Raw genomic sequence first — 15,619 nt, forward strand, 5'->3', positions numbered from 1 at the left:
CTACATCTTCATTACTTGAATATGGCCATCACAGAAGGGGAATTTTGTCATCCCACAGAGGTGACAGTAGTGTTGGTGGCAGCAGCTCCCAACACAACTCTGTGGCAGGTTTCCTGCAGGCACCAAGAGCACAGTGGTCTCTGGCCCTAAAGGGGTTATCAAATGTACCAGCAACTTTCTAGTATTACACTGGCTCACATTTGCTAGCACAAATAGTGAGATGCTTCCTACTTTAGGCAGCATCTGCCACCCAAATAACATTTGCTGACAGAAGACAGTAAAACGCAGTTTTTTCTCCCCTTACCAGCGTGAAACCACTCATCTATCATGATGGCTGTATAGTCCCACTTTAGCTCTCACTTGTGTCTCAAGTCAAACCATGATATTGAAAGATACCTTCACTAACACAGAGAAAAAAAAAACCCTGGTGATTTCACTACCACCTTCATTAGACAAGGAGAGATTTTTCTCCTGGGCTTTTGTTGGTTTAAAAACAGCCAGCCCCACATTTTACAGTATTTCTGAGATTTTCAAAACATTTTTATAATATCCTTAAAACTCTTTCCTACTAATTTATTATAACAGAAGTATTTGTCTCTTACTTCAATCTACCTACTTTCTCCTATTAGGGAAAAAAAAAGTTAAAAGGGCATAATGAACATCCCTAGTTTTGCCAGGTCTGTCTGGCAGCCTGCCACATGGAATATGCTCCCACACACAAGTTTAGACTCATAGGTCCAAAGGTCTGACAACAAGTTAAAAGGAATACTTACAATATTTAGTAATTTTAGCACAAGGGATTAGTTCAGCATGTATGCAGCATTAACAATATGTATGAAAATCAACAAGCCACACAAAAAAAATCATGGTCTTATTACTTAGGATTGTACACTTTGTGTTGAGCATTAATCATCTTCGTGATGATGCCATCTAATCACTAACAAAAAAAAGTAAAAGGAGCATCTTGCTATTCAATGACATAATAAGGATTTCAGAAAGAAGATGCCCAGGTTCTTCTAAACTGAGTCATCTGCTGAAGGTGCCTTGTACTTTTCACTGCTACTTTCTACAGAGAGACCCAAGAGTGACTGAGGCTCCTGTCACACACGTTGTTAGGAAGAAACAATTAGGGAGTAACTTTCTAATATGCTAGCAATCACTGAGCTACACAGCCTCACTGACAACGTGCTAAAAAAAAAATCTACAAGTTTTGAAATACTTTTTTAAACGCAAATATGTAATCATCTACATTTACTTTTCTTAAAGTATGTTACAATTACAGTATTTTGAAAAACTTTTAGAATTAATGCTTAAAGAAAAAGACAATAAGAATGCATAGGGGTGTTTGCAGCTAACAGAGGACTCTAGTGTTTTCTTCCTGTGTTTTACTCACAGAAGTGCAGGCTCTTCATTTCAGACAATGTGATCCGTTTCACCTCTGATGCATAAACACAGCCATGAACTGAATCAAATAACTTGTGTATCTGACTTATGTCACACAACATCAAAAGGTTTTTTGCCACGTTGAGGACTTCTTTTAACCCAAAACAGACAAAAAGACTACCTTTTTACATGAATTAACTCATGTATGGAGAAGTCTCAGACCAACTGAGCTCTCCTTAGAGTATCTTATACTCTTAACTAGATGAACAATTAATCTTTACGTTTATACAGAGTTTCAAATTCACTGACTTTACATGCTCTAATAAACAGTGGGTATCATCCGCTATTTAAAGAGCAAAAAACTAAGCCAGAAAGCAATAAGATAATTTGATGCAAGACAGTAACAGAACAGAATTAGATCCCAATTAATCTGCTAGCCAGCCCTCACCTACCTGGTAAACCACAGCAATAGTCCCAGTAGCACACTTGTATGCAGAATTCTCAGGGTCAGCACAAGTAATGACAAATATTAACCAAAACGTCTCATGTCCCTTTAACAATATTCCCATGGATAAAATGAAAGACTAAGGCCTAAATATTTAAAGACCTTTCTGCATATGTGTCTGAACTCTTGTTTCCTCAAGTAAACAGGACTTCCTCCAGACATACTCTAATTTTACCTCAAGAACCCACACAAAGGACCTAAGATAATGTTTCAAGAGCCTGACATCTGTTGACTAACTAGTATGTTCAAGTTAAAAAATAAAACAATTTATAACAAAACCAAAACAAAAAACAACTGGCTCTTATTTCTGTGTTCAGATTTAGAAAAAGGAGAAAACAGCTTCACAACAAGAGACAGCATTATATTGAAAGCTTGTTTACAAGTGTATCAGGTTGAGTGAGAATCCTGAACTTGAGCTGCTACTCCAGCCATTGGTTTGCATCTTCACCAGGTGCAACATATTGGTATGAAAAACAAGAAGTTACTGACAAGTCAATCTGTTTATATATCCACAGGATGGTTGCACATGCATCCAGTCACACAGAACAGAAAGACTTTTGCATTAGCAGGGCTGCTCAGAAGCAAGACCCTCCACATACATGGACATGCATGCTGCTACCGGAGCATCCTGGATCCTCTGCCCTTCTTGGTCTCAAAATCTCTCAGGACTCCAAGGCAGCGTACCCACACCTCAACCAAAGGTTCCTGTTCTGTCTCCTTCAATCCCATGCCTAAACGTATACACTCATTACAAGGGACACTTAAATACCCCACAATCATGAATCACCAGGAGTCCAGGAATGCCTAACTGAATGAGCACTGAAGGATAAGAGTCCAAAAGGAAGACTTTGTGCCAAGAAGCTGCATTAACAGTGAAATGCTGTGCTTTATGTGATGAATGTACGCATCTCAGGAAAAGAAGTCATCTCCACAGCTGTCACTTGAAATCCAGAAGAGCGACCTCAGTTGCTCTCAGGTTGTTCAGTCTTTGCAGCCTTATGTGCTCATTTAATGAGACAAGTTCTCTATTAAAATTTTCACTCTTGTTTTCTGTAACCATGAACTTAAATGGCTCCTGACTCAAATGCCATTATTGATATGACTGTGAGCAAAAGCTTTCCTGCTGAGGCTTAAAAGTGGTATCAGCCTGCAAGAGTGGGTCCTTGACCTAGCCATAGAAGGTGCCAAAACCTTTACTTCTTTGTGAGAAGTCCTCTGTCTGAAATTCTACAGCTGAGGTATTCATCAGATGCACTGTAAACTGAGTCTTCAACTAAAGTACTTATGTTCATGACCTAGCTCCAGAAAATAAGAGTTTTTGAAGTTACACTCTGGACAACAGAAGAAATTTGTTTGGCCTGTTCCAGTCTGCAGGACTGCTGTCACTTATAGAGAATAGAACAGATGGGGAAAGATGTCACAAGGAACCAAATGCAACTATTACATTTCTGTCACTAGAAATTACTTTATTTCAAAGCAGAGACCAACCTCAAGGTAATCCAGACTTCCAAAACAGGTCAGGAGACATCACTTGCTTTCCCCTGCTCTAGATCTTGGGAAGTAGTTCAGCCAGCCTGAGAAACCATGTAACTGCATGGTTAGCTTTGACTACTTTGGCTTCAGATGGACAGTTTTCTTGCATAGACAAGAAAAACTCAGGTACCCCTGTTTGCGTTGATGGTATTATGAATCATTGTTGGCACATAAGGGTCCTGACTGTCTGCATGGCCTGTTTCTACCCAATCAGAAGAGTGTATTTCAAAAATGAAGTGACATATGTATTACTATACATGTGAAAGTGGGACATTACAAACATTTTCTAGCAGCTTCTGTGAATACATGGCAATCAAAAATTGTTAGGCAATGACATTTAATGCATTCAGTGGATCAGAGAGAAGTAACCAGGCTGTTCTAAACTATAATTACACGCAACATGTATGCAGTCTTGCAATAATTGCCATAGGTACACAGTCTGTGCTTACGCCACCCCACAAGATATAATCTGCTTATACAGGGAAATTAGTCCAGCTGTGTCTGTCCTATGGTGGATAAAAAACCCAGGAGGAGAGCCCTTATAAACTTCAAATGGCAAACTGTGCATCAGAAAAACTTTAACTTTTAACTTCTTGCAGATCAGAATGAAAAACTCAAGCTAAATATTAGGGTATTCAGAACTAACTGGAAGAGATATTTCTGCAGGCAATCATCCTGGTACAGACAGATAACAAATTCCCACCTTCACAGCTGAAAGAAAATTACAGCCCTGGCTCTCATGAAAAATCTTTCTGCCATACAAAGACCAACCTATAGTGCCCTGAACTGATAATCACCTGGCTTTCATAAATAAAAATACTTCTAATTAAACAACCTAATCAACACAAAAATGTATGCTTTGTAGGCAAGAGATGGTAACCAATTAATCTTTCAAAATAATAATCACGAATATCACACTACATGGAATTTAAACTGATAGATAAGATATGCAGGTTCTGAAGTCCTAGATTAGTCTACATCCCCTATTAGTTTCAATAGCAAGAAATAGCAACGCTAATCATTTCCATTTAAATAAATGGACTATTGCTACTGACTGAGAAGCGTTTTCACTTTTTACCAAAACAGGTTGTCACAAGATGACCACTCTCTTAAAGGGGTTGGCGAAAGAATACAAAACACAGTCACAGAAAAATTTAGGTTGAAAAGGGACTCTGCTAGTTATCTGGTCCAAAACTCACCAAGCCAAGGCCACCTTCCAAGTTACACTGGGTCACTTGTTCAGTTAAGCTTTAAAACACTGGTTTTCAACAAGTCAGGAACTTGAGGAATGTAATCGTGATCCCAACATACAGGACCTGTCCCACTTAAAGGAATTTAAGAGGTCCATTACCAGGAAGTGGTGAATTACGGAGGCTAGAAGTTCATAAGAAACTCATTTTCCAGAGTCTCAGCTTTTGAAAAAGGCCAAAGACAGCAGAAGCAAAGGGCATATGCACAAGTCAAATGGACTATACAAGCAAAAGCGCCAGTGTATGGGTAGGCAGCTGGGATGTTTGCACTCTTAACGGCTGTCAGGTAAACAGGTAATGCGACAAAGCAAAGGGTAAGACTGAACTTTTCTTTCTCAAGCATAATATAAAACCTTTGACTGCAATTGCAGTCTTATGAAGCCTTGCATTCACTGAAGAAGCCTTACTCTCCCTTCAAAGGGAGACTGAGAGAATGCTAGTGAGTGGTCACAATGCTCTGCGTTTCAAGGGCCACTACAAGGGTTATACTGAAGAAATTGCAATATCTGATCTGAGTTTGTAAAGTGCTTCTCAAGGACAGGCAGTCCTGCTACGAATTTCTTAAATTCTCATAAAAACCCATTTCACAATAGTAACAGTATCATCAAGTCTACAAAGCCACGACAATGTTTTGCAGGAAATGAGGCACTGCCTCTCCAGATTTATCCTCCAAAGGAAATTATATACCAGAGATGAGTGTCCATCTAAAGAAAAGATTTCCACAGGAGGGAAAGTTTTCAAAACTAAGTGGAATAAACCAAAAGAGGCATCTTCAGAGAAAAGAAAAAGAAAATCAAAAGATCCTAAAGAGACTAGAGACAAGGCTGATTAAAAACAACAGAACAAAGAGACGGTGAACCGGCACAGATCTCAGTTAAGCAGTGAACTGCTCAGACCTCGCTTAAGCAGTGAGCTGAGAGTGAAGTGCTTGTCACCACGAATACACAGCATCATCCACAGCGTGAAAGTAGAGGGGCTTCTATTCGGGTCTACTATGTCACACACTTCCAGGGGAGTGAGTGCAGGTGGAATTCTGCTGTGAATGCTAGCAATACGCAGATATTTCAGTACTGATGTTTCCTTTTCGTTTAAATATTTATGATCATCTGCACTGATGTTTGGTGTTAGCATTTTTTAGAAAAGACAGGTAAATTAACTATGACTTAGTAACCTTGAGGTGAAAGGAAAAAACAATATTTTTTTTTATCCTATTACAAGATAGTCTACTTCAGTCAACCCTAAGTTTGAAATATTATTGCTAATCAGCACCCAAAACTTGACATTCTCAGCAGAAAACAGGAAGAATAAGGACAAAAACATTATCTTCTTTTTACAGATAAGAGAAGCACAGAGAGAGATCAGAGGATTTGCTGAATGCAACACTGGTAAGGAAAGGCTATTCCCGGTATTTACGCATGCTAAAACTCTGTCTCTGTCTGGCCTTGTAAAATTATTCCAATACCCTTGGGTCCCCAGCCAAATTAGTTATTTATTATCCCACTTCTCAAGTATCTTTCAGATGGGCTCATCCATTGTTCCCCTACAGCTGGGTAAACAGACATAGTCAATTCTATCATGCAGGTTTACCTTACAGCATTCAAAACCCTTTGCATACATGGGATTTTCTCTTTCTTCTTTAAGCAAATAAGAATGTATTTAAAGGTGATCTGTGCAGAAAAAAAAAACAAAAGAGGACTAGGAAAGGTTGGGGACAATCAGAAGAGAAATATTTCTGAATATTGACTTGTTTCAATATCCTCATCAAAGAAACAAGAAAAAACAAAACAAATGACCAATGTTTGAAGACTTAGCATGTAATCACCCTTACAGCAACAAAAAAATTACAATGATATGGACAAGAATTTTAGTCACGGACATGGAAAGAAAGCAAGGCTTGATAGTCCTTGCAGGAGAAGGCTTCCTTTGGACTTTTCTTGTGAAATGACACCACAACTGTGTCAATGATTTTTAAGACAAACAAGAGATTCAAGAGAAATAGTAGAAGAAAAAGTAAACAAAAATAAAAAATAAAAATAGCCTCTCCCAAATGTTAATCTTCTTAAGATTTTACAATCTTCCCAAAGCAGACCATGTCTCTTGGTATGCTTGCACGGTGTTCAGTACACAACAGTACCTTGTTCCTGATGAGGGCCTCTGGCGTTACTGAAATATAAAACACCAAACAGGAGGCAGACAACATAATACTCAAGAAGAGGACAAATCAGATATCCTGCTGGAAATAAATTCTTGGTATTTCTTTATGTCTAAAATCCCACCCCATACCTGTGCCATTTTTACACAGGGAGGGAGAACCAAAGCTTAAAACACACACACACACACACACACACACAGAGACAAACAAGAATCTATGTAAATCAAGGGAATTAGCAGATGCATTGGTCATCTTCCACAAATAAGAAGCAAAAGCTACCATATGTACTTGTAAATTCAAAGATTAACGTAAATAGGCAATGCTGAGACTACAGGTATCATTGTTCTTTAGGTGAAGTAGCTCAGGAATCCCAGTCCTGAAGAAACTCAGCCACCCATCCAACTTCTGTGACTCAAGTCCCACCTTACGCTGCAGAACATCTATGGATTCATCAGCCAGAGACTTGCCAGCATAAACTGGATTCTTGCCGCTATTAGAGATGGCAGTGAAGTACTGACTCTGTAACTAGGTCGGACCTGATCACCTAAAACAAGGGCAATTTTCTTTATATCTCTGCATAAAGCGTCAAAATGGCAAAGACTGAAAATCTGGGAGCTGCAGACAGAACATCCAAGAATCATTTCTGATAGAAGAGGTTTAACTACATTTTAATACAGATGGTATTTTCTATTACTATCAGGGCAGGAGCCTATTGTTCAGCAGAGCTCTCCACTTCCTTTACACACGAGCTATCTCTCTGAATCTGTCTGAGTCAACTTTAGTGACCACTTTAATATTCACTTTACAATTAATGCTTCTTTTTATGGGTTGGTAGAAGGTAAACCAATTTCAGTTCGGCTTCTAGGTATTGAATTTATTATAAAAAGTTATGTACTTAAAACTCCTATAATGAAACTAGAAGCATCATGAGATATTAACCTAGAGTTAATGCTGAGAAGGCCAGTTTGAATAATTCAATTCATGTCACCTTAAGTATCTTTTCAAATGGAATTAACTTTATCTCACAAAAAAAGGAAGCTCCATGTTCCAGTTACTGATTATTGACTCCATGAGAGCTCAGTCTTAAATCATCTCAGCACCATTTTCCAGCAATTTTATTTCACTGCTACCAGAATGCTTCTTTAAATTTTGAGGGCTGACTTTTGTTTTAAAGAAGCAATATTAGGTAAGAAGAAAGCATGGTTTCAGAATATTGCTACCTTTAGGGGATGATAAAACAGGCCCCCCAAAAAGTTAATACCGGACCAGTGTTCGCATTGTTCAATTTAGCTGCAATATACCTACCTTTCAGCCACATGCATACAGCTACTGCAGTCTTTCGCCTCTCATACAACTCCACCTCTTTTTGCAACAATGCCAGAGATGTTTGCTGCAGTTCTCTTGACCTGTTAATTGTCATATTCTAACACAAAGCCCAACATTTAACCACTGAAAGGAGATGCTTTCAAATACTTATTGAAGCCCAAAGGAAAGTGGCAGCTCATGGTCAGCATTATTGTACAGTAACAATGGGAAGCCAGACAGGTGAAAAGCAGGGGATGTTAGGATATAGGTGTAGCAATAGAAATAAATCAAAACAATCAAGTAAGGAAATGAGGGGAAAGTGAAAAAAAACAAGCAAAAAAAACCAAACCCATCTCCTAACAGACAGAACAAAGAGGCATTTCAGTACAGTGTATAACTGTATAGCCCCACGTTTCTGCAAGACACAGGAAAATCAGACTGACATCGTACACTGAAGCACAGATGCCCTGGTAACATCGGCAGTTACTTGAAATAGGAAACACTGATTACCACTCCTAGACAGTTCAAAGAAGCGAAAACCAGGTAGCAAGCTAGCATCTATTGATTTAAAGCCTACCCAGGATTTTCTTAACCCAGCCAAAACAAACAATAGGAAAAAGACTCCCAAAGGACTGGGATTCAAACAAAACTCACGAAGACTTCCTTTAGCCTAGTATTTCAGCAAGGTGGCTTAAAACATGGGTTAAAACAAAAGGTGGGAGAATACCAGAACTTCCGCAGGGCAGAAAGACCTGGTGCGGGCAGTATTAGAGCAGGAGGAAAGTCTTCTGGATCTGTCCCCCCACACAGTTATTACCTCCCAAAAAACCTTCCCTGCTGCATTCCCCAGTGGCATTCCCCCATCAAGGCAGACACCAGAATGCAAGCCCTATGCCTGCCTCAACTACTGTGTTAAGACAACACGAAAACAGAACAAAAAGAGACTGATCACGACCCTAAGAGCTCACAGTTCAGTTATTAAGACAAGAGACAAAAAGACAACAACAAAAAAAGTGTGTTAAAATAACACAATAGCCCAACAAGAAGCAGCCCAGTGACTCTTGATAGCTATCACGTGAAGGAGCATGTTAGGGAAAGAACCAACACAATGAGACAGTCCTGTAAATCTTTCCATAGTTTCTGAGCTGTGAGGAAAAACATAGCAAGAACTGCTTGTTTGGGAAAAAAAAGGTAACAACTTATAAAGCCAAAAGCATTCAAGATATAAAGAGCTCATAAATACCAGGACTGCACTGAAAGAAAATTGAAGAGGAAGACTAAAAATACTTCAGAAATAGAAATACTTTGCAAGGTCTAAGGAAAAAAAACAATTGAAACATGCTTTGACATCTCTTTGTCTACAGCTAGAAAGCTCTGCACAGGGCAAGAGGGCTAGGGTAATTTCAGACCTGGTAGGCTGGAGCTGTAGACTAGGTAACCATAACTGAAATGTCAAGGCAAACCTCAATACAATATGAATTTGTGTTTGTGGACAAAAGTAGAAAAAAAGAAATAATGGGATGGATCAAAGACAAGCTTCATAGAAGTTTGCCCATGAAATCAGAAAACAAGTTCAGAGAATACATATATTGATGGAGTAATTCAGAAAACAGAAGAACAAGAGGAGATGAATGTGGATTGCTGTACTGTCAGCTGCTGATTTGACAGTTAATGTGCTGAAGGTTTCCTATTATCTGCTTCTATACTTTTGCATTGTAGATGTGATTACACCAGATAACTTTACACTAGGCGCTAACCTAGTACAAGATAGGTGTATTTAAAGCTGAAAGGCTAACAGTGCAGGTAAGCGCAGCAAAACCTGAGGGAAAACACAGCTCCTGTGGTGCTGCTGGACTGCATGGTCTCTTCTGGACTGTTTCCTATGGAGATAGCCTGCAAGTTGCATATCACAGACAAGAACACAGGAATCATCCATTCTCAGAGAAAGAGGTTCTTGTTTTGAACTCAACATCATCACAAAATGGATGGCAGACAAAAATACAATAGAGTGGAAATGAAATGTTTATAAAGGCTAAAGGCCTGACAAACAGCTCAATGTCCAACAACATATTTTACCAAAAAATACCATCAGCAGAATAAAAAGCACTTCCTGATGCTGATGAAGTCATAAGTATTGTAACCTGCTTCCTGAACAGAATTAAAGATTACTCATTCCTTCACAGGACTCCTGAGAAGTAGGATCTGTGTGTGTAATTCTGTCAGTAGGGAGGCCTAAATGAGGCCACCTTTTGGACACTGCGCTTCTAGCCATTTACAAGCCTTTAAGACTCTTCCAGCAAAACAAAGGATCAAGGACCCAGCCTATGAGAAAACGCATAGCCTTAAGTAGGATAGATTCTGGAGATCTGCAGATGGAAATTACTGGAAGAGAACAGCAAGTAAGAACATCAGGTACAGCACTTGCATAAGTAGCCTTCATTTCCAGGGTATAATCTGTTATCAGCAGGGATGCAAATCAAGTACCTAGCTATCAGGAAAAAAAAAAAACAAAAATCAATCTCAGGCAACCATGTTTTCAAGGCTTGGGGCGCATTCATCTGAGAAACATTTTACCACTTAATTTAACATACTGTAGCTCTAGTCAACATTTTCTGTTTTTAAACTGCATATATAATTATAGGTCTTCTATAAACAGCTCGAATCAGATGGGCTGCCTTACAGACTTGAGAAAGCTCTTACTGACCACATACATCATCTGTAATGTCCTTTTCAATCATCAAAAGCCACAGTGAAACTCTGAAAGGCTGTATCTATAGTGACTGCAATTATTTTACCATTTAAGAAACAGGACAGAAAACAGAACAGCATCTCAACTTTTTCCTTAGGAAAGGCATGGGTTCCTATGATTCCTACTGCACTACCACATGGACAGTTAACTTCATACACTTTATTGACCCAAAACGTGAGGGGTCTTTTTGTTCATTTCCCTGAAATCCATGTATTAAGGGAAGGAGCCCTGGGAAGCCAATCACAAAACAGTGCTCACTGCTGCATAATGCAAGACAACGCACCCAAAGTTCTAGCAAAGGACAAAAGATGTTTAAAAGATGTTGTTAAAAAAGGAGATGGGGAAAAAAGAGCTTACCTTCTGCTCCTTTTCCTTGGCAGCACTGAGTTCAGAAAGGGAGAGGGATAGTTTTTCCTGCTGCTCAGCTAGGTACTTCTGATAAAGGCTCAGAAGTTCCTGGCATTCTCTGTACTGCTGCTGCAGAGGTAAGACATCAGAAGTTAAGGGAAAAATACTCTTTAGCGAACAGTTAGAATCAAATATATACCAACTTACTCTGTGTAAATCCGATTTGGATCCATAACAGCTCAATTTAAAAACAGATAGTGTGTGTTTGAGTACTGCCTAATGATGATAAATCTGCCTAGAGATGAATGTTCAAGCACAACTTTCTTTCTACTCAGACAGTGGAAAAAGAAGAATTACACCAAATTCTTTTATCATTGGAAAAGGGACAGGCAGGAGGCAGGTGATGACACTGTTTCAGTTGGAACAATTACAGCCTCTGATTCGTATTCAGCAAAGCCAGCTACTACCAATGTTTATTTATAAATAAATAAAAAGCCAGCCAAATAAGTAAATTGTCCATTTTTAAGCACAGAAATGGATTCACAGGCCCATATACCCAAATCCAATCTCTTTGCTTGAGCACCAACGGCTCCAAACCCCACAGCCAAGACACAGTGCTACAGGCCTTTTAGAGACTAGCAGTGATTTTTGGACAGTGATGTGGAGAAGCAGTAACTGTGGTGTTTGCAAGGATATTAACAAGCAACAGTGTCCTGCCTTGCTTGCAGCATTGAAATTCCAATAGGAGACAAATCTGCTCTTCACCTGTCATTGTGTAATTCCCTCCCTTGCTCATGTAGCATGGTAAACCATTTATGCTCCCCTCTCTCCCCCCTCACTTTTAATTATGCATGCAGATGGGATAAGGGCTCGCTGTCCAAAGAGATTACTCTGAATAAATACTTTAATAACAAGTCACTGCAATTAAGGTAGGGAACAAAAACTTCTTCAATCTATAAAATGGTGTTGAGTTACAGATTTCCTTAACATTTTTATGATCTAATCATTGCTTCTGGGCAAAATAATGTTGCAATCCTTTTTGCCAATCATGGCTGCATAAATAACTTACTGCTTTGTTATTCCCCATTATGACCCTGATTTTTTTTCTTTTCCTTCTATTTCTTGTTCTTTGGGGGGGGGGGGGGGCTTGCCAGGTTTTCTTGTTTGTTTTTTTTTCCATGAAAAAAAAATAAAAAAAGGCTACACAGAGAATAAGCAAACATTTCAGGACAGAATGGGAGGTTATTAAGCCCCAATGTTTAAATCGATCAGGAGAGCTCCTAGAACACTTTTGCTCAGCACCTGGAAACACAGGATGGCACAAACAATGGTCTAAACAAGCTAATTGCTTTCCAGAGCCAGCCTGCCTGAAGCCTGAGCTGTTTTACATTTCAGTTCATTTCGTCAGAGAGCACACCAAAAGGCTGAAGTGATTTGTGGTGGTCTCAGGAGTCTCTGCCAGCTATGATGTATATAAAAAGAATTTTTTATTCCGGTTGTAACCATAGGCAGTAATGTTGATAGTAGGTGAACATATTAGCCTGGACGCAGGGCATGAATTTTACTCTAGAAAAAGCCAGTTCATTTATACAGTCTAAGAGTTAAATGTCGGTATTTGAAGACAAATTATAGGGAAATTCATTTAAACCCATGTTATGTGGCAGAATATAAAAACAGACAGCCCTATCTTTATCAATTTTTTACAGCTCTCTTATTTCACTCTGCTTCCAGCAGCCCCTTCCCCACAAAACAGATTTTACCCTCTTCTCCCACCAGCTAGCACTGCTGGCACAAGGAACGAGTACCCTAAACAGCCTTATGGCACATTACAGATGGCCATGCACCTACCCTCACTCCTGCACAGTGTTAGTGTAAGTCCCGCTGGAAAGCTAGGCAAGACTGCCCTCGCTCCCAAGCTTAGCACATACATGGTGCAAATGTACCATAAAAAAGATGCCCAAATTGTGTTTTACAGACTGCAGAACCCTTGCTGTGCACCTGAGGTCACCACCTCTTGCTTGCAGCTGCCAGATTTGAAATACAGCTTAAAACTTGACATGCAAAATTAACATAAGGAAAGCATGGAAGCAAATCCTGGTTGTCCAAGGGTCAGTTACGTGATCATGAGTGGGAAGGGCAATAGTTAACATGAGCCTAAACGGCAGCTGAGCTGTCCCTGAAGTTGTAAGATTCGGTCAGCACTGTAGCTGTTAAAGCTTCCTGTATTAGAAGATTAAAACCTTGTTCATTCACGCAATCACACTACATTAAGCAAAGGATTGTTACAACCACCATAGTCTGAGAGTCCAAAGCCCTGCTTTGCTTACCAAGTCAGTAAACATGAAGCTTCAAATAGGAGAGGGAAAAGAAATGTTCATTTGTTTAAGATACATGCAGAATAGCTGTAAGTATGGCAATTCTCCATAATGTGCTGGTACATTTACTGCTGAATATGTTCTTAGGAAAAAAAAAAAAAGTGCTTAATATTAGATCTTACTCTTCCATTCTATTGAATTTTTGCTAAAAGCAGCAAGATGATTTCTTTTTTTCCCCCTACAAATTAGCCAGGCAATATACAACACTGCCACAAAAATATTTATGTCACTCAGATATAACAAGGGTGCACACATACTGTGGCACTACATTCTCTAGACAAATACATGGGTAATGCTAAATATTTTTATAATCTGCTTAAAAAAAAAATAAGGTAAAGATGAAAAAAAAAAAAAACCACAAACCTACATGACAACAAGTCCTGCAGAATCGCGTTCCACAGAAAAAGTAATGTGCCTAAATGCTCACATCAGATATTTCTTCATGTGCTCAGGAGCACAAATAATGGATTTACAAGATGTTAGTTACCTGAGAGAAGTGGTACTTGGCATTTCACTGAACGGTAGTTTTATGTCCAAGAAATATGCATTTGAATGTATCCAAGTAATGCATTTCATGTCATTTATTAGTAAAGCATTAAGAGGGGGGACAAAAAAAATAAATTCAGAAATGCAAATGTTAAGATTTCAACAGCTACATTTACATGTCATACTTACAAGTACTATATACTTTATAGAATAAATTAGTTAATTTCATCACTGAATGAAAGTCAAAGAATTAAGAGTTCATTTATGGCTCTTAAGAGATAATAACCTCAGCGGAGATAGAGTTGGCTTTGAGAAGAGGGACTGCTAGCATGTAGCAGTGGCATGCTTATGGAAACCAGGAACAGATTTCCAGGAAGAAGGACGTTAAGCAGGGAACAAAGCTTGTTCTTAAGGGTGAAGCTTCATGAGAAGGCACAGTCAACCTAATGTTCAGCTGCTGCTAAAAACATACCCCTGCTCAGCCCCTCAGTCTCACTCACTCCAGCTGCACCAGCTCTCCCAGACTCCTCACTCCAAGGGCTCAGCAAACTGGCCCAGCAAGGCAAAGGGTCCACCAAGCACAAGCCCTGGTAAAAAGCAAGCAGAGGGAACACGCAGCTGGGAGAGGAGGACACCTCCTGAACAGCAGCAACCTGCCTGGTAGTGTCCATCCACCTTAGCAAAGTCTCTTTCTCCAGTTCCACTCTTCAGCCTTAGGCTATCAGGTCTGCTCTATGACTACAGCAACTACTCACAGCTTACTCCTTGCTGAAATGGTTTTAACCCTCTCACAAACAACTACAGTTCCTTGCTTCTCCAGAAACAAGGGGGGTGAAGCCAAGTGCCAATCTCTAGCACACCCACTGACCTCCTGCATTGTTCCCATTGTCTCTTGACTATAAGCTTAAAATCTGAAGTGTTTTGGTTTAGAGCATTCAGCAACTTCCTAGAAAGCTTTTCCACATCCTTCTGTGAGCAATGCTCATGCTAAAGCGGTTCAAACACCACCGGTCTCTTCAACTATAGTCAAGGTTTTCAAATTAAGCCAATACCAGGTTTCAGCAAATAACCCATGAGGGTTATTTACTGAAATTCTGCCTTTCTTAAATCACTTTTTCTAAGAGGAAAAGAAAATAAATAAGGCAGAGGACCTTATCTTTAGAAAAAGGGAGTTTTAGCCTGTGTCATTCAAGATAAATGTTTAGTTTTACTTCACTTTATTTTAAAGAAAATTAGAGCACCCTCCAATCATGGATATCTGGGGCTGGAAAAAAGTTTTCTAGAACCTATCAGTACAGAAAAAGAACTCTACTAATGAGATTTTTTGCAATCAACCTAATAACAAAGGCCCTTCCAAATTTTCAGAGTGTTTGTAAGAACCCCTCACCTAGAGATGCCCTTCCTCCACGGCTCATCACAAGCATTTGTGGGGACAGGCATAAGCTCTAATGTTTTGTTTTTACACATGGAAAAACTGCAGCACAGGGAGTCTTCACGCATGTCTGTGCAGTCTGGTGCAACCCAGCAACCCTA

The 15,619-nt window shown here is 39.4% G+C and overlaps 1 protein-coding gene across 4 annotated transcripts in view; it reads right to left on the reverse strand.

Annotated features, from left to right (window-relative positions):
* KIAA1328 (KIAA1328 ortholog) overlaps positions 1-15,619 on the reverse strand; it is a 148,395-nt gene that overhangs the window by 67,210 nt on the left and 65,566 nt on the right. For all 4 annotated transcript variants that reach the window (XM_062626655.1, XM_062626654.1, XM_062626652.1 and 1 more), the window contains one exon: positions 11,235-11,362. In XM_062626655.1, the coding sequence (XP_062482639.1) occupies positions 11,235-11,362 (128 nt within the window). The remainder of the gene's footprint in view (positions 1-11,234; positions 11,363-15,619) is intronic.

This window comes from Pezoporus occidentalis, unplaced genomic scaffold, assembly GCF_034315485.1.
Source record: "Pezoporus occidentalis ecotype Australia unplaced genomic scaffold, CSIRO_AGI_Poc_V1 ctg296, whole genome shotgun sequence".
In the NCBI taxonomy this organism is placed as follows: Eukaryota; Metazoa; Chordata; class Aves; order Psittaciformes; family Psittacidae; genus Pezoporus; species Pezoporus occidentalis.